The sequence below is a fragment of the Symphalangus syndactylus genome, chromosome 10 (assembly GCF_028878055.3).
Source record: "Symphalangus syndactylus isolate Jambi chromosome 10, NHGRI_mSymSyn1-v2.1_pri, whole genome shotgun sequence".
NCBI classification, from domain to species: domain Eukaryota; kingdom Metazoa; phylum Chordata; class Mammalia; order Primates; family Hylobatidae; genus Symphalangus; species Symphalangus syndactylus.
In genome coordinates this window covers 23594511-23621487 of record NC_072432.2, presented here as the reverse complement: position 1 = coordinate 23621487, position 26977 = coordinate 23594511, and the positions used below count along the sequence as shown (strand labels likewise).

At 40.4% G+C, this 26977-nt stretch overlaps 1 protein-coding gene across 5 annotated transcripts in view; it reads right to left on the bottom strand.

Annotated features, from left to right (window-relative positions):
- The window catches only part of CACNB2 (calcium voltage-gated channel auxiliary subunit beta 2), a 403231-nt gene that overhangs the window by 277966 nt on the left and 98288 nt on the right, over nt 1-26977 (bottom strand). Inside the window, exon 1 of one of the 5 annotated variants that reach the window (XM_055296700.2) lies at nt 1544-5324. The exons of 3 other annotated variants lie outside the window; for them this stretch is intronic. In XM_055296700.2, coding sequence (XP_055152675.2) covers nt 1544-1591 — 48 coding nt within the window. In that variant the 5' untranslated portion in view covers nt 1592-5324. Of the gene's footprint in view, nt 1-1543; nt 5325-26977 lie in introns of those variants that run through there. One more of the 5 variants, XM_055296698.2, reaches the window with a different exon arrangement.

Sequence of the window (26977 nt, the reverse complement as noted above, 5' to 3'; positions counted from 1 at the left end):
AGTGTAAGAAGAAGAACTAAAATAAGTAGGGTAAAAATTTGTTGCTTTGTTGGAGGCCTTATTTCAGAATTTTTGTATTCAACAGGCACACATAACCATGGATTTCTTCTAATTCATTATACAAGAATAAACAGAAACACAGAAAGCTAAGAAATCCTCACTCTTCATTATTCTAGAAACTATGGATTTTTAAATTAAAATTATTTTTGTTTTTAACTTAAGGTTTTCTTTAGGCGGCTAATCTTATACTCTAAAAAGTTGGTAACACTTATTCCCAAATCTTATTTAAAAAGCAATTAATTTTTTGATTGGATAAAAACCATCTAACCCTGCAGATGTCTTTAGAAATCTTCGCTGGCTACCTCACTACTCCATTGATTTCTGATATGTCAACTGTTGGATTCAAAAGACAAATGGCACCAAATATGTAACAATTACAAAAACCTTTAAATCAAAGGGGTTTTTCATGCTTTTACTTATTTAATAAAATTGAATACTCTCTTTAAGTTTCGACAGCATAGTTCTCTCTTCCCTGCCCTCCCACCCCGCCCCCTCACCGTTTCCAACTTTATTATTGAGATCATATCACATTTTGACCTTGTTTGTCCTATAAGTCTCACATATATCTCTTTTTTGTGGCCAATTTTCCAAGGTCACGGGTTTCTTTACCTTCAATACTTTAAGTATTGATTAGCTTGCTTTGTCAATTTTCTATTTGTTTTGCAGTCAGGAATGTCAAACCAGTGTTAAGCAATTCAGCACTGCAGTTTGCCCAGCCTGCATAAACCTCCTGTTCCCTTTCACATCCCTCCCTGAAAACAGAGTGGCTGCTCGCAAAAGGAGTACGAAAATCAAGCCAGCGCTTGCTCGGAGCTGGTCGGCTAGTGTACGGCACAGCATATTTGCAATTAGCATCCAATCATGTTAAGTAGTGATACTTCAATATTTGTGTGAGCCTGCCTTGTAGAATTTAATACTCAGACAGCCATTTTGCAAAACACAGCAGGGCCATGAAATAAGGGCTATTTCAGTGAAAGAGTCACAGGATGATAAAGCTGTTGCAACAGCTGTGTCATCCATCCAGTGATTATTATCTACTATTTTTCTGAAGCTGCTCAAAATAGGATTTAGTGCCTTTGCGCCTATCTATAATTTGTCAAACTCTGTGGTATTTCTCCCCCCCCACCATCCCATCATTCAAATATGAAAACAGGACTACTCTAGGTAAAAGAGAGTAGCAACTGGTTTGAATGAGGCAGATCTTTGAGACAATGGACTTCTCAGACCAATCCCTGTGCAAGTTATTTCCAACCTTATCAAAGTCACAAGGCACAAAAGATAGATAAAAACATCTCTGGGAAAAAATAAATATCTCAGAATCTCCTATACCTCAGATTCCTTGAAAACTCATGGTACGAAATGATCGACTGTCTGGTTGGTTCAGCACAGGGAATAAAAACAGCTGAAAGAGGCAACATACACCAGACAGACACGAATAGTATTTTCAGCTCCCAGCTGCAATTCTACAGCAATAGAAACTTACATAGGACACCCGTACTCGCCGGCGATGCACCAGCCCGCAGCACTGCATGAAGAGGGGGCAGAACGCAGTCAGCGTGTGGCTTCACCAAGCTGCACTGTGCCTTGTCTTCTCGTCACAGCCTCGGTCCATTTCTTCCCACCTTCTACTCCCAGGTAAGAGGCATGAGCAAATCACTTAGCTTTCTGCCTCCTAGGTAGCTTCTAAAAGAGCCACCGTTCCTGCAGGCATGCCAAAACTTTGTTCTCCCCTGTTTGTCTTTTTTTTGGGGTGGGGGGCGTAATTTGAGATCTTCTTCAGGGGGGTTTCCTATTTGCAAAAATCTACAAGAAGTAGCATTAATTTTCCGGAAGTAAGTATTGCTAACACAGAGTTAGGGCTGTCCAGATCATCAGAGTTTCTTGGTGACGCTTTTACAGTAGCCATTCTCAACTCGGGAGATTTTCAAACCTCTGAGTGTCTTGCATTTCGCGACCCTGCAGTATTCTGCTTTTAAAAAGGAGGAGGCCTACCCCTGCTGCTGTTTATGTGACTGCTTCTTAGCACGCTGCTGTTCCTGCTCCCGCGGCTGCTCGGCTATGACTGCCTTCTTCACAATGCACAGGCTGACAGCAGCATCCTGGATTCACTGTTACCTCTGTAACGTTTTGGGCATATCTGATTTGCTACTTCTCCCTCCTCCCCTGACCCTGAAAAATGACTGAGTCTAGACTCGAATTCACTGTGGGTTCCTAGGACTACAGAAACATCCTCCAAACCGTCAGATGCTTTGTCCTGCAGTAGGTATTTCACATGAATTGTAAGGAGGATCGCCAGAGTGGCCTCAGGACCTGACTCGCTCAAGCACTGCGGCGCAGTTGTTTGGTGCTCACTGGCAAATATTCCTTTTCTGGGTTAAAGCATGTTAAATAAACATAACTCTGGAAGGCGAATTTGATCCGACACAGACCTCATTAATTCATTAGATCACATACCATCTATGATTTAGATATAACAAACTACATAAGGCTGCCTTCCAAGTGTGAGAGCTCCCAAGTCAATATTCTTTGTAAGCTATTATTTAGATCTTTCCCTAAAGACCCAGTTTTCAGGGACTGAGCTGATCCTAATATTCTCCCTAAAGACCCTGTACATGTCACACCTAAAAAGATGAATCATTAAGACATGTGGAGATTCAGCTGTTCAATGGTATGATATCAGCCATTCTAACACGCAATGATTCATAAAACCCTTTAGTGTGTCATAGATATTGATCCAAATTTGCCCCCATGCCCAAGTCATTCCATATTCTGTTGAGACCTAAGAAGGTGTGTTAATGATTTCACATCACAGATTAACCACCACCACATCCTTTAGGTTCCTGGAAAAATAAAAGACAATTAATTCTCAACACTTTACCAGTGTTTTCTCAAGGCTTTTTCGAGATAGGGTCTCACTCTACTGCCCAAGCTAAAGTGCAGTGGTGCAATCATGGCTCACTGCAGCCTTGAACTCTTGATTGCCTTGCTCAAGCAGTCCTCCCATCTCAGACTCCCAAGTAGCTAGGGTTGTAGGTGCATGCCACCACACCTGGTTAATTTTTTTTTTTTTTTTTTTTTGAGACAGCGTCTCTCTCTGTCACCCAGACTGGAGTGCAGTGGCACAACCTCAGCTCACTGAAACCTCCACCTCCAGGGTTCAAGCAATTCTCCTGCCTCAGCCTCCTGAGTAGCTGGGACTACAGGTGTGCACCACCACGCCTGGCTACTTTTTGTTTTTTTTTTTTTGTTTTTTTCTAGTAGAGATGGAGTTTCACCATGTTGGCCAGGCTGGTCTCGAACTCTTGAACTCAAGTGATCTGCCCACCCTGGCCTCCCAAAGTGTTGAGATTACAGGCATAAGCTACAGTGCCCAGCCTAATTTTTAAATTTTTTTTTGTAGAGACAGGGGTCTCCCTTTTTTGCCCAGGCTGGTCTCAAACTCCTGGCTTCAGTCCATTCTCCTGCCCCAGCCTCCCAAAGCGCTAGGATTACAAGTGTGAGCCACTGTGCCTGGCCTTAAAATCTATGATTTAAAGCAGCACTTTTATATTGTTATTAATAGTCTAAGAGGTTGATAGAGGTGAAAAAAAATTCTGCCTTAATCTCCTTATTTGACTGACAACCCGGGTCCCAAAATGATTCCATGTTTTGTTTATCAGTAATATAAGCAATAGCATAATTTAAACCCTGTAACTTATACAATCTACATGGTCTGTGAAAATTCTATGGTCTTATCATATACTAGTTAAACCTTTGTGGATTCGAAGGTCCAAAATGAAAATAACAGATAGTTTATAGATAGACAATAAGGACACTTTAGTGATTAAATCAGAAACCTAGAGTAAAACAAAATTTCTGAATTACACTGCAAATTGGCTCTTGAAGTACATCGTGGAAAAAAAAAACCCCCTCACCATTTTCTGAACCATACATGATATATTCCTAGTAGGCAGGATTTCAATTTGATTTTTTAAAGAAACTTTAGTGAGAAGAACACTAAGTAATATAAAAGAACACATAATTCAAATTCAAGTTTTTTTGTTTTTTGTTTGTTTGTTTGTTTTTGGCACAGAGTTTCGCTCTTGTTGCCCAGGCTGGAGTGCCGTGGCATGATCTCAGCTCGCTGCAACCTCTGCCTCCTGGGTTCAAGTGATTCTCCTGCCTCAGGCTCCCAAGTAGCTGGGATTACAGGTGCCCACTACCAGCCTGGCTAATTTTTTGTATTTTTAGTAGAGATGGGGTTTCACCATGGTAGGCAGTCTGGTCTCGAACTCCAGTCCTCGTGATCTGCCTGCCTCGGCCTCCCCAAAGTGCGGGGATTACAGGCGTGAGCCACCGTGCCCGGCCTCAAGTTTTTTCTTAAAGCCCCTTCATCACCTCTATCACCACATTTTTACTAGAATAACTGAATAAAGAATAAAAATTTAGCTTAAAGTTAGAATAAGATGAAAACACTCGGGAAATGATCTATCCCTTCTATGATTCTGAATTGGATTTGGAATTCACTTAACTTTTTATTAACTATGATATTTTTATACACAATATAAGAGAGATTCCCCCATTCATTAGAGATTCCACCCACCTTGTCATTCAAGAATCCACAAAAGGATTCCAAGCACTAACTAATTTGATTCGGCAAACATTTATAGAGCACCTTCTGTTTGCTCAGTGCTGTGCTAAGGTGCTGGGGATATGAAATGAATAAAATACAATCCATGTATTCCTCTAGGCACTTGTAACAACTGAGGAGGCCAGGCGCGGTGGCTCACACCTATAATCCCAGCACTTTGGGAGGCCCAGGTGGGCAGATCACCTGAGGTCAGAAGTTTGAGACCAGCCTGACCAACATGACGAAACCTCGTCTCTACTAAAAATACAAAAATCTGCTGGGCATGGGGGCCCATGCCTGTAATCCCAGCTACTCGGGAAGCTGAGGAAGGAGAATTGCTTGAACCTGAGAGGTAGAGGTTGCAGTGAGCCGAGATCACGCCACTGCACTCCAGCCTGGGTGACAGAGGGAGACTCCATCTCAAAAAACAAAGGAAACAGAACACAGTGTTTAAGAGCAATGGGAACGCCAAGGAAACAACTCCTAACCATCCCTGGAAGGAACAAGAGAGCCTTCACAAAGATGAGGACACTTGGGCTAGCCTTGCAGAATGGATAGAATTGCATTCAGTGGAAAGTGGGGGGGGAGAAAGAATCCCAGGCAATGGGCAGAAAATGCAAAAGCACAGAAGATTACATACAGAATATACACAGAACAAATTGTGTTTCTATAGTGTATACGAAGAAGGGTATCTTCAGACAACAGGGATCTACCCCAAGACCTCAGTCTAAACTCAGTTCTCCCCCAGATTCAGTCTTTACTTAGCTCTATATCCCTAGCACTTAGCACAATGACTGAAACTTAGTAGGTATCATAAAGATTCATAGTTGTCCCCTCCTGATCCATTCTTTACTTCATTTACAGTAATAGAAATAGACATTGGCTGCTGGGCTAAGACGAATGTCCCAGCTTCTCTTGCAACTTGGATGGCCATGGGACTAGATTCTGGTCAATGGGCAGATGCAGAAACGCCATGTGCCAATACCTAAGTCATGTGTCACTGCTGAGAGCTGGGACAGCCATTTATAATGAGAAGAAAGCTGCACATTCAGGAGAACAGAGCGACAAGACAGACCCAAGTCCCTAGGACAAGGGAGCTGCCATATTGGCCCAATAGTGTTTACATTTGGACTACACCAAGAAAGAGACATTAACTCCTATATTGGCACTTTTGCTCTGATTCCAATTACAGATGCTAAACTTGTACTATTATTACTATTATTATTATTAATTTTTGAGACAGGGTCTCTCTCTGTCACCCAGGCTAGAGTGCAGTGGTGCAATCTCAACTCATTGTAGCCTCAACCTCCTAGGCTCACAGTGATCCTCCCACCTCAGCCTCCCAAGTAGTAGTTGGGACTACAGGTATGTGCCAACATGCCCAGCTAATTTTTGTATTTTTTGTAGAGATGGGGTTTTGCCATGTTGCCCAGGCTGGTCTTGAACTCCTGAGCTCATGTAATCTACCCACCTTGGCCTCTCAAAGTGCTGGGATTAGAGGCCTGAGCCACCACACCCGGCCTAAACATATATTTTAAAAGCACCTCAAAGTGTTTCTGGAATCAATGATGAATTCACAGACCCAAGCCTGTGGAGGAGGCGGGGGAGTAGAAGAGGGGAAAAAGAAAAGGCAAGAATGGAGAAGAGAATCAGGAACTCAGGCTGGGCCTACCTGGGTCCCAGCAAAAGAGTTTAGACACAACGAAGAGTTTAGAATTGAACTGGTAGTACATACAGAATTATTGAAACTTTTAAATGTGAAAATATTTGTTGTTGTATTAAGAAGTAGAAAAAAAATTCCAGACTGTTGAGTCTAAAAATAACCTGGTCAATAGTTCAACTTCAGCAAGAAATTGAAAGCTTTTGGGCTTGTATACTTGTCTGTGATAACAGTTCATTTACTAAATAATCAAATAAAGTCAATAAAAACTAGCTGCTTGGCTCATGTAGCCAAATTACAAACCTAAGGAATTGCTAAATTAGCTATTTTGTTATAATATGAGATATCTTAAAAGCAAAATATTGAAAAGCGTTAAGAAGAGGCTCAATGACAAAAATCAACAAATTAAAAGTAATCAAAGGTAAATGTAGATAATATCGATGGAAGATACATCTTTTTTAATCCAAGGGATTTATTCCTGGCCAGTCTTTTGAAAGTATGAGGATTAATGTTTCCTTACTATTCACTTTCTATGTTACTATTAGTTAGGAGTGGCAAGAACACAGTCAAAGTTAAACATCAGATGAAGTGCTTCCTTCAAGAAGAGAACTCTTTGATAATAGGAAATGAAAGACCTAAAGAAGCCTTCTGTAGCAGAACTGAAGGATTTTTGTCAGAATTGACTCTGCTTAAGTGCTTCTGACTTTTCTGTGGCTGTGATTTTAGGAAAGAAGGGTCCCTCCTCCGACAGACACCTGCTCAAATACTCATTAGACCCTCCCTTCATAGTACGTCTGCAACCATGAAGAGCCTAGGGTCCTTAAGTTGACCAAAAACTCTTTTGCTAATTTCAGTAAAAACAAAAAAAGGACCAACTGTCTCTATTCATCCATTCATTCAACAACGTCAACTGAGTGCTGCTCATGAAGTGCGTGTCTCTGCTGGGCACCAGTAGGGAAACGACAAGTAAAACAACTAATGTCCTTGCCTTCAAGGAGCTTAAAATCCAGGGGGCAAGGCAATTTGAATCAAATAATCACATAAGCATGTAATTACAAGCTAATAAGATCTTTGCATGAAAGTACAGAATACTATGAAAACGTAGAGCGGGTTGACATCTTTGAGAATTAGTAGGGTCAGAAAAGGTGTCTCTGGGGCACCGCTACCTGAGCTGAGGCTGAAGGGTGGGAAGGAGTTAACTAAATGCAGGGGAGATAAGGCAGGGAGAGGGAAGGTCTTTGTGGTCGAAGAGAGAAGGCCCAGCTTAAGCAGTTGGAGAATAAAGTGAGAGAGAGAGGAGAAGATGAGGTTAGAGAGGCAGGTGATTATCAGGCAAGACCACGAGGCCCACGATGGGGATCTTTTCTCTTTCTACTACAAAGCAGTGGGATTTCTTTCCCTCAAGAGGCGTGATCAGATTTGTGCCATTTAAAATCCACTTTGGCAGTAGAGTAGAAGACAGATTGGAAGACGGCTAGAGAGAAGCCAGGGAGACCAGCTAGGAAGTACTTTTATCCAAGCAAAAGAGGATGTTCTCATGCTAAGAAGCTGAAGACGGGAGATAAGGAAAATGAATGAATCTATTAGATATTGGGGAATTCAAGTAGGTAAGCGCAAGTACAGAAAACAGAAAATGAAACTCAATGTAATACATACACGTTCCCGTGTTCTCTCATTCCTGAACATTTCCGTGCATTTCTGAAGTTCAGTCTTCGGTAATCCAATCTGTGATAAACCTTTATTTTCATGTCGGTGCCAGTGTGCTTCTGTTTCTTGGTCCAGTCCTCATTTCTCTCCTTAGGGTCCTGAACAAAATCTCTATCTGGCTGCTTGCAGCTTCCACTGAACTCCACTTCTTTAGCCCCCAGAATGCACACTCGATTTCATTCCAGCTTCTACAGAACTGAAAACCTTTCTCTAATTTTCCTTTATTTCTCACCAAAGTGTCTGGGTTCTCTTTTGATCTACGGGATTTTTTTGGTTTTTGTTTTGTTTTTCAGACCAACAGTCAACCATTTTTTTTTCTCAGTAAAGACAGTGGCAACATTTGTTTATTTACCACCTATTCGCAGATAGCAGGAGAAGTAAATAAGATAACTAAAAGCAATATAATTAGGGAAAAAGTCATACTTTTGAAATTACTAATAATCATGGAATGCACACTAAACCTCAATGATAAATTTAAAACATATTTTGTGTTATTGAGGTAGACTACACTTGCTACATTCAAGATTGTAAGAACAAGGTTGTGCAACACTAATAAATCCCAGTTCTCTGGTAGCCCAGTCATACTTAAAGGAATACAATGTAGCAACAAAAACTTGAAAATCGAATGCCAATCTTTAATTGCATAGCTCAAAGGATGTAACACAGGATCCTATAACCCACAGCAACACTTCTCAAACATCTTTTTTCCTTTCCTCCCTGACTCTGTCATAACCAAAGCAATTTGAGGACCTATACTTTCTAGCACAAACAAAAACATCAAAAATGGACTCTCCCAGGTACAGAGCTCCTGACTCTCTCTCCCTCGACCTACATCCATCAGCTTCATATGATGTAAATTTGCTTAGTTCCTGTGCTTTTAAAATTTTTTCTTTACATTTGCCCTATTGTACCCATCATTCAGATTCTAAACAAGAAGAGCCAGGAAACAAAAACCTGATTCCTTTTATTTTGTATCTTCAGCCAATTTTCTTCGTGCCCAGACTTCGGGTTTTGTGCTCCGGAGTGGGGGGGCAATGATAGAACATTATTAGATGGGGATGGAAGGAGAAGTGCTCAGTAGAGAAAAGTAAAATTCTCTTTATTACAGGGAGTGGAGGAAGAGAGGAAGGAGAGGGGAAGAGGCGAGGCATATTCATGTCTTAAATTTTCCACACTCTCAGAGAATCCATTTGACCAGTTCATTTCATTCATTTTAGATCTAAGAAAATGCAACATGTATATAAGAAAGAAAATGGTAGCTTTTTGGTGGCAAAAGACAAGAAAGGCTATTCATAGTGTAACATTTCATGAACAAATCTAGGATGATAACAGGATAAAATATTTCCGAACAGCAATTTTGATTTCCTCTTTGTTTGGAAAGACCACGAGAGAGAAACATACCTTGTCTCTGAAGTTGCCATAAAATACTCCTGATAGATTTTAGAATTCTATGACATATCTAATAAACTGTATATATTTTTATTAAAATTCATACTTGTCATAAATATTGCTATGTACTCAGCCCCATCAGTATGTGACTTACCTTACTATGCAATTCATTTAAAAAATGGACTGTTTGCAACTTTTTAAAAACCCAGGGACTCAAGCGAAGAGGTAAAAAGAGTTGCACTGACTCCTGCTAAGTTCCTGTCACTATTCTAAACACGTCACTAGCTCATCCTCTGATTCTCATGACAACTCCATGAGCCCTTCATCTCCATTTCATAAATGAGGAGATTGAGGCACTATGAAGTCAAGTAAGTTGCTCAAGGCAATGGCAGAGTTAGAACTTCTATCCAGATGTTTGACTCCTGAGCCCATGGCTTTAAACCTCTTCCTACCTTCTCTTTGAAAGGTGAAAATTAATTTTATAAGCTGACCTTGGAGGATCACATAATGGTTAATTAACTAATCCAGTCATACAACACACACTTTTCCACCCGAGCCATCATCTGCCTACCTTTCAGAAGTTCCCCTTCTAGCAGTTTCCCAAATCACCTTTCTGCAAAAACATTCCCACCTCATACTTTTTCCTTCCCCTTTCTTGCAAAGTCTGAAATTTTACCAATTGGAAAATTCATTTTATGCCACAAGTATCTTCTTATAAAAATTAAACCTCTCTTAAATATAAGCACTATGACAAAATATTTGAAACCATATTTCATCTATCTATAGCTATGTATCTATCTATTCCTCACCTTGTTTCAGAAATAATTTAGGGCAATTTACAAGGATAAATTTTAAAATGACACTTAAATAACATAAAAGAGGGACTAAAAGAAAAAAAGCAAAGCAAAGATGGCAATACAAAATGCAGAAATAAGGCTCAAAATGCATCCCATAATAATGGAAGTACTTCTTACTATGAGCCATAGATCTGGCTGTAAGCTTTCGAGCAGCCAACTCAAAAAGGGAAACTCGGTCGGTTATGTAATTTACCATCCATAAGCTTAAAATAAACCAAATGCTCAGAAGAACGACTCTGTTTGGCACTAACACCAGACACCGATTTCTCCTGGAGGCCCCATAAAAAGGAACATTGTGTAAACTTATGAACAGCATTCCTTCCGGTAAATGCCACAGTGGGTTCTGAAAAGCTGCTTATTAGACTGACGGTCAGGGGAAGCTAAAGGTTTCCCACCATAGCAACATTCAGTAAACTAATCTGGGCAGAGAGAAGAGAGAATAAGTTAGATAAGATAATTAACTCCTTATAGATTTGGCTTGACCCAAGAATAATAATAGAAACAATGACAAAAAACATTAATATTTATTTACTGATATGGGCACCCAGTGAGCATTATTCCTTTAATCCTCATATCAATTATGAAGAAAACTATTACTCTTTATCCCTGGGTGACACGTTTGGGCTCTGTGTCCCTGCCCAAGTCTTATGTTGAATTGTAATTCCCAGTGTTTGGGGAAGGACTTGGTGGGAGGTGATTGGATCATGGGGGCAGATTTCCCCCTTGCTGTTCTTGTGATAGTGAGTTCTCACGAGATCTGATGGTTTAAAAGCATGTAGCACTTCCCTCTTTGCGTGCTCTCTCCCCTGTTCCACCATGGTAAGATGTGGTTGCTTCCCCTTCACCTGTCTGCCGTGATTATAAGTTTCCTGATGGCTTCTCAGCCATGCCTCCTATACGGCCTGTGGAACTGAGTCACTTAAACCTCTTTTCTTCATAAGTTACCCAGTCTTGGGTAGTTCTTTAGAGCAGTGTGAGAACGGACTAATACAGTGGGTTACAAATGAGGAAACAGACTTAAGAGTTGAGGCCAGACATGGTGGCCCACGCCTGTAATCTCAGCACTTTGGGAGGCCGAGGTGGGTGGATCACCTGGGGTCAGGAGTTCAAGACCAGCCTGGCAAACATGGTGAAACCCCATCTCTACTAAAAATACAAAAATTGGCTGGGCGTTGTGGCAGGCATCTGTGACCTCAGCTACTCAGGAGGAGGCTGAGGCAGGAGAATCACTTGAACCCAGGAGGTGGAGGTTGCAGTGAGCTGAGATCACGCCATTGCATTCCAGCCTGGGTGACAGAGTGAGACTCCATCTCAAAAAAAAGAAAAGAAAAAAAAAAAAAAAGAATTGAGAGACTTGCTTAAGGCTACAAAATTCACATGCAGCAGAAATAGGATTTGAACCCAGATTTGTTGAACTATAAAAATATAGCTCCCAACCAGAGTTTTAGACAGTGAATGGATTCTGTGTCTATTAAACAATCCCACTGAGTATTATTTCTCATCAATGAGCTTCAGATAAATATTTGATGGCAAAGACCTTAAGACTACTCAACACAGATGTATATCATTTACTAATGAGGCTGGAAGTAATAAAAGACAAAGACACTTAAGGGAAGGCCATCCACCTCAGCTTGCAGCTGTAGTCAAAGCAAATGGCTTTTCCTGCGAACACCTAACTACCAATGAGAAGTTCCAGAGACTGGGGAGAAGACGATGTAGGTAGCTTTGGTGCATGAACACTTCAGGAGTAAGAGCAGACCTGGGAGGGAGTTGGAGCATAAACCTGCACGGTATTGGATAATTGGATGAAGGCTTAAGAAAGTAGAGATGGGGAAACGGAAATGGAGGAAGCCAAACATGGATCTTGTTTCATTCAAAAGCGATTTGCATTGGTCTTGATTCTACCACTAGGCTGCATAGTGGTCGTGAGTATCTAGATATCCTAAATCTTAAATATTTAATTTTCCAAAAATAAAAGACACTCTTCCACAGTCAGTGCTGGCGTAGGCACGCTCTACACTTAGAATGGACAACTTTCAAAAAAAAAAAAAAAAAGAGATAAAATTGACAATAGGCAGACCTCCTCAACGTCTTAGAAAGATGAGTTTTGAGCAGAACAAAGTTAATAAAGTGAAGGAGTCAGACAACACGGCAGAAGAAAAGTCCAGGCAAGTGCCCTGAGGCAGGAACACACTTTGCCCACAGAAAGGAGGATAAGAAGTTGCCTGTGGATGAAGCCTGTTGAGTGGCCAGATCATGTAGGTTCACCAAGTTACCACAAGGACTGGATTTTCTTCTAATTGGGAGGAAAGCCATTGGAGGACTTTGAAAAGGACACCTAGCTTGATTTATATCTCAGAAGTAGTATTTTGCCTGCTGTGTGGAGACTGCCAAGAGCTAATGAGGAAGCACAGAGATGATTTTTTAGACTATTGCAATAGTTCAGATAAGAGAGAAGGGCTTCGTCTAAGGTGTGTGTGCGAGGACATCTTGAGAAGTGGTAGGATTTTGGATATATTTTCAAGTCCAGGGTGACAGAATTGACCTATAGATTGATGTCTTATTGGAGAGAAACAATCCAAGAATGAGTCCACTTGGAAGCTGGAAGGGGGAGATGGGGCTGAGCAGCTATTCACATGATTGCTCCATTTCCTGAGAAGAAAAATATTTAGAGAGGAGCAGGCTCAGAGGAGAAAACAAAAAATACTTTTGCAGGGATATTAATTTTGAGAAGCCTATAGGACATCAATGTGGAGCAGTCAGGTAGGCAATTTCATAAATAATCCCAGGATCCAGAAGGGAGGTGTGAGTAGAGAAATAAACTAGGAAGGTGGCAAATAGATGGTCTTGAGAACCACAAGCTTTCGTGAAATTCCCTTGAGAAATTTCCCAAGAAAGAGGAGCTGAAAACTGATGCCTGGAGCATCTCGCCCATTAGAGGTGAGGTCAAGTAAGATGAAGACTGAGAACTGACCGTCAGATCTGGTCAGGGAGAGGCCACTGATGACAGCATCTCAAGTGAAGTCATTGGGGGGACCGGGTCAAGAGTCTGAAATGAGTTCAATAAAGAGAGCGAGGTGAACAATTTGATACAGTGGGTGGACACACATTTTTCAAGAAGATTTTCTTTGGCAGAGAGTAGAAAAATGAAAACAAAGCTGCAAAGAGATGCAAGAATAAGACAATTTTTTCTTGGAATCGGAGGTATTACAGGTAAGAAAGGAAAAACAAAAGACACTTCAACAGAGATCATAGATAACTGTAGGAGCAAAGTCCTTGGTTGGGCCAAGGGGCTGGAACCCCATGCATGAGCAGAGTGGTTGGCTCAGATAGACTCTTAGTTGGTTCACCCACTGTCGCAGGAAGGAAGCAGAGGATTTGGGTACCAGTGGGTGGATTTAATGGTAGCAGTAGTGGGAAGGTCTTTTTAGAGAGTTGCTATTTTCTCAGATGAAATTAGGAGAAAGATCATTAACCGAGAATGAGGAGACGGGAGAAACTGTTGCAGATTTAAGAACAAGGAAGGTGTGAAGGAGACTTCTCAGGAGTAGGTGAGTGGACTGGTCAGGAAAACAGAATCAACAGGTAGAATTGAGTGCAGGTGGATATTTGTGGTCATGAACTTCCAGTAAAACAGTCTCCAGAGTGGTCTTTTTCCCCCACTATGTTTGTCTGCTGAAATTCAAGGGCAGAGTGAATGAGAGTCAGGTTTAGCCTGATGTCAGATTTCCCAGGAGAATAAGACAGTGGGAGAGAGGAACAGAGAGTTGAGAATGTCTGTCTCCATCACGGGAACTCAGATAAGGAAGGAAATGAGGATCTGAGGAGAGGAGGTGATGGGCTATCAAACGATGTTGGTTACAAAGACACAAAATTACAGGACAGAACAAGAGGAAGACTTCTCGGAGAGTGATATCGGAAATGTCCAATGAGATCACAGACATTCTCTTTTAAGATATGTTTAAAAGAAGCTCACTTCTCCTAATATTGAATTAGCTATGAGCTACATAGTGACAAAGAAATGAATGAGGAAAATCTCAAATTTTCTTTTCCTATTGGATTTAGTTGAGAACACTATAAGAATGACAGATACAACAGAAAAAGTTCTTCTCTAATTTAAGATAAAAAAATAGTAGAACTTGGGGAGATTCATATGATTTATGACAAAATATTTCAAAAAATGCATTTGCCCAATTACTTTTTAATTATTAGACCACAGAAGTATTCTATTATTCTCATTTATGAATCAGACACTTACCAAAGGTAAATTAATTGAACTATGAATTTTTAATTTTTGAAAGATCCAACTCATTATGTTTGATACAAACAGTATGTTCTCTACTTCCTCATGAAGAACAGTTCATTTGGGTCCTAATATCAGCTTAATTAGCTTGGAAACGTAGGGCTTTTCTACTGAATTTGAAGGCTAAAGTTTGTGGATTTCAATTTCTCTTTTCTGATTTGGTAGATACTGTGGTCTGAATCTTTGCATTTCCCTCAAAATTCATATGTTGCAACCTAATCACCAATGTGATGGAATTAGGAGAGGCCTTTGGGAGGTGATTAGCTCATGAATGGGATTAAGCACCATTATCAAAGAGGTCCCAGAGAGATCCACTGCCCCTTCCACCATGTTAGGACACAGTAAGAAGGTACCATTTATGAAACAGGGGAAGCTGTGTGTTACTATAACATCATTAGAGGTACTGTATGTCATATGCATTAGCATCAAGAATGAAATCTGGTGGTCAAGGACCACCAGAAGAGGTGGTCCTCACAGTTACTATGAAGGTAATGGAGTAAAAGAATCTAAAATTTATGGAAATTCAGAGCGGGAGAGTTTGTCACCAGACACCAAATCTGCCTCAACCTTTGACTTCCTGGCTTCAGATCTGTGAGAAATAAATGCCAGTTTCTGATAAGCCACCCAATTGATGCTATTTCATTACAGCAGCCTGAATGGACTTAGACAAAGTTATTTTGCAAAGTACCAATAGATGTGCCTAAAATCACAGTATGATTTTTTTTAAGAGATGATGGAAAGAATGTAATCATTTGGGATATTCGGCAACCCTGACAATCTTCCTATATCCAGCCGGCACTTCATGCCCCCTATTGGGCAACTCTAAGGAAAACTAAGACATTGACTGTTCTGTCTCTTGGTTCTATTTTGGCTTATGACAAAGCGGAGAAGTAAAAATATGTTTGAATGGTCCTTTATTGGAAATTGGTGTTAGTTGGACAAGAAGAAGATCCTGAGGGATTTGGGGACTGATCAAGGAAAAAGATACGATGCCTAGGAGGTGGCTAAAGCACACACAGCTTTACTGGGTAATTATGACAACTCTGCATGGGAGGAAGCCCCTCACGGCAGGAGTCTGTGCAGAGGCTATGGCACACAGAGGTTGCTACTTAGAAGGGGAGAAGGGCCAGGGAATTCCCGGGAGAGGAGACAGCAGACGGGTCCCACGTGTTGAGGTGATGTCATTCAGCAGTAGGGTGGCAGTCTCTGGGTCAGAGAGCTCTGAAGGCCCCAGCAGCTTATGCCTTAAAACCACAAGGCTGCATCTTACCTACGGTCAGCAGGTGGAGATGAGGTTTCACGGGGTATGCAAGGCAGGCAAAAGGGCTAAAAAAAACTACTTATTTGGGCTAGGTTTAAAACAACTGGATGGGCTGGGTCTGGTGGCTCATGCCTGTAATTCCAGCACTCTGGGAGGTCAAAGTTGGAAGATTCCCTGAGGCCAGGAGTTCGAGAACAGCCTGGGCAAAATACTGAAACCCTGTCTCCACAAAACAAACAAACAAACAAACAAAAAACAAAACAAAACAAAAAACCCTGAAAATTGTCCGGGCCTGGTGGTGCATGCCTGTATTCCCAGCTACTCAGGAGGCTGAGGCGGGAGGATCACTTGAGCCCAGGAGTTGGAGGCTGTAGTAAGCTATGATCGCACCACTGCACTCCAGCCTGTATGACAGAGTGAGACCCTGACTGTAAACACAAACAAATAAATAACAGCTGGATGTGTAAAAATTTGAGTTTGGTACCATTAGGCTTCTGAGATAATGCATTTCAACCCCCAGTGAAGAAATAAACAACCTGGGGACTAATACACAGAGTCTATCTTTAGCTCATTTATGTAACAGAGGAAGTAGAGAAGATATTGTAAAAATGTTTTTTTAAAAAAAGAAAGAGAGAACTAGGAGCCTTATCTTCCTCTCAAAGTTTGGAAGTTCCCTAAGGTTATAATATTATTAATATAATACTAGTTAAACATTTATAGAGTGCTTGCTATGTGCTAAGCACTTCACGTTTAATTATTGTAACCATCCTTCAAGATAATATTTTTGTACCAATTTAGCACACAGGAAAGCTCAGCCTAGAGAGGTTTCCTAACTGGCTTAAGCTCTCAGAGCCAGGGCAAGGGTAGTGGGCTTGAATTCTAGGCAGTCTGAATGGAGAACTGGTGTGTTTAACCCACTAGACACACAGTCTTTCATCTGAGGTATTTCCCCTTGGGGATCAAGAGGGTCACTGCACCTTTTGACCTGGAGCTGTTCTCTGGATTCCAGGAATAGAAGAGCGAACAGAATCCTTTCTGACCATGTATTTCCAGTGCTTCAGGGCTCTTTCTTCACTCCTTCCCCAGCACCTACCCACTGACGCCCATGGATTGCTTCCCAACTCCTGATTAATACAAGAACTACGCACATTTAAAAGCAAGGTCAGATTAAAAATAAATGAAAGGTCTTGTACAGAGAGGAACATAGGAATACTTCTCACCCCATACCTTCACCTACCCAGGACTCTGAATCTCTGATTACTAGACTATACCTTGCTGGAGAGGAGAATGACTAGTGACTGCTGACCTTCTCGTGTCTTGGTGGAGCAGAGGGAATCACAAGGCTAACTCAAAAGGCCAAACACATTTTGTGTTGTTGTTGGCAAAAATAAAAATGAACATGAGGAGACCAGGTGTGATGGCTCCCGCCTGTAATTCCAACACTTTGGGAAGCTGAGGCAGGAGAATTGCTTGAGCCCAGGAATTTAAGACCAGCTGTGGGAAACATAGTGAGACTCCACCTCCACAAAAAAATGTTTTTAAAAATTAAAAAAAAAAATTAGCCAGGTATGATGGTATATGCCTGGAAGTCCCAGTTACTCAAGAGCCTGAGGTAGGAGGATCACTTGAGCCCGGGAAGGACAGAGGCTGCAGTGGGCTCTGATTACACCAGCACACTCCAGCCTGTGCAACGGAGTCAGACCCTGTCTCGAAAAAAGAACAAAAAAATGAACACGGGCAACAATGTTGCAGGTTTCCTTATAGCAGTTCTACCTTAGTTCATCTGGACACACACAAAAGACACACAGAAGACAGTTCTACACACTGTGTGCCTGTATGTGTTTGCTATTGCTGCTGTAACAAATTGCCATAAACACAGTGGCATAAAACAATACAAATGCACTATCTTACAGTTCCGGAGGTTGGAAGTCCAAAATGAGTCTTATTGGGAAAAAAAAAAAAAAAAAATCCAAGGTATTAGTAAGGCTGTGTTCCTTCTGGAGCCTCCAGGAAAGAGTGTGTTTTCTTGCCTTTTTCACCTGGTAGAGGTTGCTGTATTTCTTGGCTCATGGCCCCTCCACACCTTCAAAGACAGCAATTGCAGTTTCCTTCTGACCTCTGCACCTGTTGTCCTATTATCTCCCTCTCTGACTCCAACTTTCCTATCTGTCTCTTCTACTCCAAGGACCCTTGTGATTACACTGTGCCCACCCAGCTAATCCAGGATAATCTTCCTAGTTCAAGATCTTTAACTTGATCACATCTGCAAAATTTTATTTGCCACATAAGGTAACATATTCATAGGTTCCATAGATTGGAACATGGACATCTTTGGGGGCCGATTACTCAGCCTATTCTAGTGCTCCACATCTGTGTGCACTTGGTAGGGAGCCATCCTTCTCTAAGGATACCTCCCTATGGAGCCCTAACAACTCTCAAGTCTTCCTACATAAGGTTGACAAAAGAATTCAAAGAGCTGTCCAGAAATTTGAAATTAACAAATGAAATCAGAACTCTCCAACAAAATTGCTAGGTGTACTTAACAGAATTTCTGCTATAGGCAAGAATCAGTATTATGCTTCACCTGAATATGTGCATCAATTCTTTATGAGAGATTGTTTTGCATGTTAGGAAAAGCCATATCCTTTAGGGATCCCCGTAATCACTGACATATGGTAGTTGAGAAGTGGTTGATGATTCTAACTTTAGTTTTCAAATGATGTTTTTAAAGGTAGAATTTGATGTCTGAAATTCATTGCTAAATTCAATGATCTTATTCTATATGAATCTCAGCAAAGAAACCAGACATCTGTGGTTCCAGAATGAACTCTTTTTTTGATGGGGTTTTTAAAACTCTTGAAATCTCTTTTACGATGTAACAGAATTATAGCCAACATCATTGCAGTAAATATCAAAGACAGTGCACTATAGAGAAGCAGGTCTGGCATCGCCTGACTGATTGAGTGCTTTTAAATAAAAGCCAGCAACATCTTCCTTGCCACATTGCATTATTAGTTCTCCCCAGCAATGCAGCACTACAGTTAGTGGTAGCTCAGTTGCACAATGGAAGAAACAGAGTTCTAACAGTAAAGAGATATAGCTGGGGACACATTGCTGATGAGTACTGGAGTTAGGTTTCCGACTCAGCACTCTCAGATACCAAAGCTCTCATTGTTCCCTGTCTTAGTCCATTTGCCGTTGCTATAACTGAATACTTGAGGCTGGGTTATTTATAAAGAAAAGAGGCTTATTTGGCTCATGATTCTGGTGGTTGGAAAGTCCAAAATTGGGCAGCTGCATCTGGTGAGGGCCTCAGGCTGCTTCCACTCAGCAGCCGGAAGGGGATGAGGTGTGTGTAGAAATCACGTGCCAAGAGGAAAAGCAAGAGAGAGAAACTGAGGAGCCAGACTCTCCTTAACCATCCTGCTCTTGCAGGAACTAACCTATTCCCAGGACAGTGAGAACTCACTCACCCTCGAGGAAGGGCCTTAATCTATTCATAAGAAATCTGTCCTCATGAACCAAACACCACCCACTAGGCCTCACCTCCCAATGTTACCTCATTGGGGATCAAATTTCAACATGAGTTTTGGGAGGCACAAACTACATCCAAACCACAGCACTCTTAAACTCTGCCATGTTGTCTTGAGTTGAGTCTCTTTCACTATTCTCCTTGTTTCCAAAGTCTTGAGCATGATCCCTGTAAACAGCCAGGGTGACCCTACCCTTACACACAAAATTCTCCAACTTACTTGGGCCTAACCAGGACTCTTATGAATCACTGTTTTTTCCCCTTACCTTGAATAAATGTGTTAATGGGAACTTTGTATTTATTCTTGATCAAGTTTAATACAACAGTATATCTAAAATGCTGTTAAAAGGTAGGGACTTTGTGTATTACTAGTCCTGTAGGTTCTAAAATAGTTTCTTTTAATATCTATCAGGATGTTTCATAAATTTTATTAATTTTATTGAAAAATAACAATATTGACAACTTAGAAAGTATCAAATAAAATTTAGTCTTTATATATACACACACATATACACACACATATATATACATATATACATATATACATGCATTTTAAAAAATGTATCCTCTTGTTACTTGACTACGTACTTGAATTTGAATATTGAAATAAATATGAAATTGGTGGTTGAATATATACATAATTGAATAGTTCAAAACTTTCTGCATTTTTTTTTTTTTTTTGAGACAGAGTCTCGCTCTCTCACCCAGGCTGGAGTACAGTGGCGCAATCTCGGCTCACTGCAAGCTCCGTCTCCCGGGTTCACGCCATTCTCCTGACTCAGCCTCCGGAGTAGCTGGGACTACAGGCACCCACCACCACGCCTCGCTAATTTGTTTTTTTTTTTTTTTTTTTTTTTTTTTTGCATTTTTAATAGAGACGGGGTTTCACTGTGTTAGCCAGGATGGTCTCTATCTCCTGACCTCGTGATCCCCCTGCCTCAGCCTCCCAAAGTGCTGGGATTACAGGCGTGAGCCACTGCGCTCGGCCAACTTTTTGCATATTTTCTTTAAAATATCTTTAAAGAAATTTCTTTAAAGAAGTACTTCTAATTGTACTTCTAACACAGACACTTCTGAAATCAGTTTTCACATTGCTGCAGCCTTACCAATTTGTAGAAACTGTTTATGCGATGTTTTGATTCTTCATTTATATATTTGCTTCAAATATTTTCCCAACATACCTTTTCATCTTGTTTTCTTGTTACACAGTTTACTATTTTAAAATAACAGTATGTGTTGCTTTGCGAATATTTTTATTACCTCAAAACTAAGAAAGACCTTTCAACCTTTCCATTGTTCTAATAAATCAACACATTTATTCTAATTATGATTTGTTTTACATCCAGCTCTCTACTCAAGTATATTCAACTCTCTAATTGGTTTTGACACAAGGTGTGGGCCTAATTCTTTAAGTACTTAACTAGTTATCCCAATACAATTTTTATATTGTTTGTTAAATAATTTTTGCACTACTGTTATGTATTTTTTTAATATATATTACATAAATTGAAAGCCAGTTGGGAGTTCAATTTATAATAGGACATTCATTTTCTTAAGTGTCTTATTGTGTGTGTGTGTGTATATCTATATACACACACACACACACACAAATAACTCTAGTACTCATCAGCAATGTGTCCCCAGCTATGTCCCTTTACTCTTAGAACCCTGTTTCTAAGAGTGTATATATGTGTGTGTATACAGATATGTGTGTGTGTATATATGTGTGTGTGTGTATATATGTGTGTGTATATATATATACACACACATATATACACACACACACATATATATATACACACATATATACATATATACATGCATTTTAAAAAATGTATCCTTCTCTTGTTACTTGACTATGTACTTGAATTTGAATATTGAAATAAATATGAAATTGGTGGTTGAATATATACGTAATTGAATAGCTATTGTTATTTGAATATTTTGTTTATTGTGACTTGAATATAACCAAGATGATTAATCCACTTACAATTCTTCTCTTTCAAAATATTACATGACATAGAAGCTCATTTTAGTTGACACTATTTGTACAAATATTCCAAAAGTCATTTCTCTGGCTTTTCAGCAGAATATAAAGATTAAAATTTCAAAAAAAGTTCAGTAAATATAGCTATAAATAAAAATAATTAAAATATAATCTAAATTGCCCAGGTTGACTTCAAAATCATTTTAGTTTTTACATTTCTTTCCCCTTGTCTCATTTTTGTGTTCACGGTTAATTTTTTACTTTCGTTTCCCATGTACCTCTTTATAGGTCACCTGTATCTTTTTTTGTAAATATACTTTAAGTTCTGGGGTACATGTACATAACGTGCAGGTTGGTTACATAGGTATACACGTGCCATGGTGGTTTGCTGCATCCATCAACCCGACATCTACATTAGGTATTTCTCCTAATGCTATCCCTCCCCTAGCCCCCCACCCCGAGACAGGCCCCAGTGTGTGATGTTCCCTCCCTGTAGGTCACCTGTATGTTTAATGAAACAAAGTCAAGAGCACAAAAGCAAGCACTTTTTCTCCACTTAAATGTAGTCTCTTTAATGCATTTTATTTATTTATCTTTTTTCAGTCAGTTTAAGAAGTTTATTTGGCCAAAGTTAAGGATGTGTGCCCATGACACAGCCTCAGGAGGTCCTGATGACATGTGCCCAAGGCAGTCAGGGCACAGCTTGGTTTTACACATTTTAGGGAGACACAAGACATCAATCAATATATGTAAGATGAACATGAGTTTAGTCCGGAAAGGCGGGGCAACTCAGAGACAAATGGTTGCATGTTTTTGAGTTTCTGATTAGCCTTTCCAAAGGAGGCAATCAGGTATGCATTTATCTTGTTGAGCAGAGGGATAACTGTGAATAGAATAAGAGGCAGGTTTGCCCTAAGCAGCATTGTAAAACTCATTATGGCAACATCTTCTGTGTTTTTCTTTTCACTGGGAAAAGATTACTCTGGGTAAGTGCCACATGGGAAACAAGAGCGAGAGAGGGAAGAGTAGGGGCGACCGACCAATGCCATGGGCAGGCAGAGGGGGTGTTGGCTTTGAGTAGGCAGGCAGGGTGGGGGAGAGACGGGAGGGAGGCATCTGCTCAGGATTCTTAATGTTGAGACCAAAGGACTGGGCGATAGACTGGTTCTGCATCCGAGGGAGAGGAAGGTCATTGAGAATGACTCTGAGGTTACTGGTTTGCGTAACCAGTTAGAGAGAAATGCCTTTTGCTGAAACAGTGGAAATGTGCCAGGATATGGGGAGACAAGATCACAAGTTTCAATTTTGGATGTGTTGAGTCTGAAGTGTTTTTGAGAAAACCAAGAGAACATGTCAAGAAAGAAGTTGGATTTGTTCTTTCCCCAGCTAAGATTAATAGCGAGTGACCTGGTTACACCTTCCGTTTTCTCAATATCTCCCTGCAGGCAAATTATAAAACTGTACAGTTGAGCCAGACTAGTTTTGAGTATGCCATCACATACCACGCTGCTGTGGAACCGAATCCACAACCTGCATGAGACTTTAATCAAAGCACTGGTCAAGTTTTATACAGGAAGAAAAGATGCTTAGCGATTTGAGTCACTCTGCAATTGTTTTGCAACATGTTATTTGGATTGTAGACTAATATTGTCCAAGAGAGAGTCCAAGTGGGATGGAACAAAATGTCAAGGAGAATATGTTTTTAGGCATTCCTCTAATGTCAACAGAAGACTCATAGTTTTTGTTATGCTAGTTCAAAGCGTGAACCATTTCTATTATTCCAGTCATTCAATATTTTTACAAAAATAGTACATAAGTTGCCATACTGAAGATTTTTTAAAAAGTTTTTAAATATGAAGCTACCAAAAGTCATGTGAGATTGTTACAGCTGATAAGGCAAAGAGGCAGCTATCTGCCTTATCAGATATGAGAAGACATGAGAATCAAAAGGAATCCGTAAAGATCAGGTAATATACATATTCCTTGATATGTGATTCCAGGGCTTAGATTCCACAAGCCCTTATTTGAAACACATAAAAGCATTTAGTGCTTTATACTCTTTGGAGCTGGGAAGGGTAATCTAGAAACTATAAAGAAAATCTAGAAGAACGAAGACCCATGATTAACTGGTATTTAGAACACCTCTCTACTTTGAAGTAGATTCAACTCTTCAAAACTTAATTAATATAATTGTACTCAACAGTCTATGAAACTCAGGTAAGGACTATTACATATAAAAGATACTTGCAGTTGCATATTTATTGCAGCACTATTCACAATAGCAAAGATATGGAATCAACCTAAGTGTCCATCAATGTATGACTGGATAAAGAAAACATGTGGGGTGTATACATATACTTATACATGCACATACACATATACACACACCATGGAATACTACTCAACCCTCAAAAAGAATGAAATCCTGTCTCTTGCAGTGACACGGATGGAACTGGAGGCCATTATCTTAAGTGAAATAACTCAGAAACAGAAAGTCAAACACTAAGTGGGAGCTAAACAGTGTGTATGCATGGACCCATAAAGTGGAATAATAGACACTGGAGACTTGGAAAGGTGGGAGGGAGGTTAGGGATGAGAAATGATCTAATGGGTATAATGCACACTATTCGGGGGATGGTTACACTAAAAGCCTAGACTTGCCCACTACACAATATAGCCGTGTAACAAAGCTGTACTTGTACCTGCTAAATATATAAAAATAAAAAAATTAAAAATAAATAAACTTGGCCAAGGAATCTTTTGCTCAACACTTTAAGCAAAGCCCATTTAGTCCCGGCGGCCACTAGATGGCAAACTTTGCTAAAGAATACTGCCCCCACTGAAAAGATTTTTGCAAGATTCAAATCTTCCTGAAAGCATTTGGGTTCCAGCTGCCATCAAATCTTAAAACACTTCTTCAGGGTTCACATCGCCTCTGTAATTAAAAAGCAAATTCGTGACTTCACAATTGTAGGAGATTAGAAATAATCGAATCAGGTCTTTTTTCATTTTCTGGAAACTGAAGCCAAAAATAGTTGAATGGTTTACTGTTGTGTTAGTTAAAGGCAGAGATGGGCTCCCATTCAGGCCTCCAGCATCTTCCTGTAGTAATTTTCCACATTGTTTTTTAAAACTGTAGCACTGTTGTAATTACTATTATCTGAATGAAGCTACTCCAGCAAATAAGAAGTCATTCTTAGAGCGATCACGAAGAAATTTTGAATCACTACAATCCCATACTCCTTGGCAGTCAACTCATTCTTGTTATACTATTTAAAGCAACTCAGAAGCTCAAAAGATTTAAAATAATCCTTTAAGAAAGTGTAGCAAGTAGTTCCTTATGTTGGATTGAGATTTTTCCTTATTTTTGGGTTCACATTGGATGGAAAACATATTCGTCAGAAAAGATTTGGAAAATCATTAATCTAATAATGAGAAAAATGAAAGGAATGAAATGTGTTTCTGATGAGAAAATAAGAATTGGAAAATGGAACCAAGGTAGATCTCAAAACGATGGCTTTCATCAGTACAGAATCAGGGCATGCGAGTAAGACAACCTTGGAATACTCGCTATCAAAAGCTTTGGTTTTATTAAGAGAGGACCAGGCTAGAACTGGAAGAGTTTCACAAAACAGTGCCAAGAATTTGCAAAACAAAACAGACTTTAATCATGGTTTGGATTCGAGTACGTTATATGCCAATCATAAGGTTATGTCTGGGGTGGACATGGGGAGTTATAAAACCACATGCCAAATGCAAGCGGGAGAGATGTTTCAGAAAATAGCCTTCATCGTTCCCATCCTAAAGTCAGTCTACATCTGGCCCAATTTTCCATCTGGAAGAACTCCAGAGAGCAAGACAACACGAGGTCAAAACTAGGATATCCTCCACGCTACGGGGAGAGACTGGGGAGCAGAATGAGTGAGGCTATGGGAGCCTTCACAATCCTTCAGCCATGAAACCCTCAGTGAACGAAGTCCAGCCTTGTTAGCATAGCAAAAAATCCCCTGTCTGGGCTAATTCCTGCCTGCCTTTCTACCATCATTCCAGAACATAACTCAACTCCATCTTTGGTATACTGGGGTACACTGGTGCATACCATTACCCCTGTTGGGTATACCACACTGAATCTAAGCTGCTTTCTGAACAGCTCTTGTCCTTCTCTAGCCCCTATCTCTTCCTGTCTTTGTTGATGCACCTGAAGAATCATTCCAATGTCAAGACCAAGTTCAAATGATACCATCTGCATTTGTTTCCTGGGGCTGCCACAACTATGCACCATAGGCTAGGTGGCTGAAAGCAATGGAAATACACTCTCTCCAGTTCTGGAGACTAGACATTCAAAATCAAGGTGTTGGCAAGGCCATGCTATTTCTGAGGCTCTAGGGGAGAACTTGTTCTACACCTTTCTCTTAGCCTCTGAGGTTGCCAGCAGTCCTTGACATTCCTTGGCTTGTAGATGCATCTGTCCCATCTCTGCCTCCACCTTTGGATGACCATCTTTTCTCTCTGTGTGTCTGTGTCTTGGTTTTCTCTTCTTATAAGGACATCATCAGTCATATTGGATTTGAGGCAACCTTAATTGAGTAAAATCTAATCTTAATTTGATGATATCTTTAAAAACCCTTTATTTCTAAATAAGGTTACATTCATAAGTACTGGGGATTAGGACCTCAACATACTTTTTGGGGTAACACAATTCAACCCTGAATACCACCTTTTTCTATTCCTACTCCAGACCCCAAGAGTAGGTTGCTACCTCTATGCATTTACCCTACAATAACACTGACCACATCGGAGGCAATGGCAATGCACTCACCCTTTCGCCTTTGAGATGCCCGGGTAAGCAGAGCCTCTTTCTTTCTATTTTCCATGTTTGTGCTTGCCTTGCTTGGCACTTCGCCTGGTGCATAGTACTCCAGGCCCATGAATGAACATAATTCTCTGCAGTTTAATTCTGGAATATACCCAGCTTCCTAGCATATTCCCTATAGATAAGCCAGGATGTCAGATTAAAACAATCCCCCAAAGGAGATCCTTAGCCGAGAGGAGGCTCAGACTGCAAAGTTCTGAATAAGAAAGGGTGGGGGTAGGGAGATCAACGCCTGGATCACTGATGCAAGCATTTCCAAGGTTACTGATGGCTTCAGGGAGTGGCAGGTAGGGGTAAAGGGCAGGTAGATTATGAGGCAGAGACTGTCATTTTGGGGGAACTACATTTTTTAAATAACACAAACACATACCTTCTGGTATGATATGTCTTTTCTGCAATAGCTTGATCTCAAACTAGTAAGTTTCATTCTCTTTCTCCAATTTGGCTAATACCAACACTTGGCATTTAAGTTTCTGCAGAAGGTGGCCCCTTGGCCTACTGAGGGGCTCTGGAAATACAACTAAGATAAGATTGTCCAAGACATGTAAAGGGAAGTTGTAGGCACCTGCAGAATTTCCTTCTTTTACTCTCTACCTCACCTGTTTTTTATGGATTTGTGATCTCCCATCAATACAGAAATGTCCATACCTTGGGCTTGCACCCTTTCCTGCCATTTTGGAGACTAGGTGGTACTGTAGCAGCTGATCATGCCTCTGTGTTTGGTTTTAGCCAATGGCAA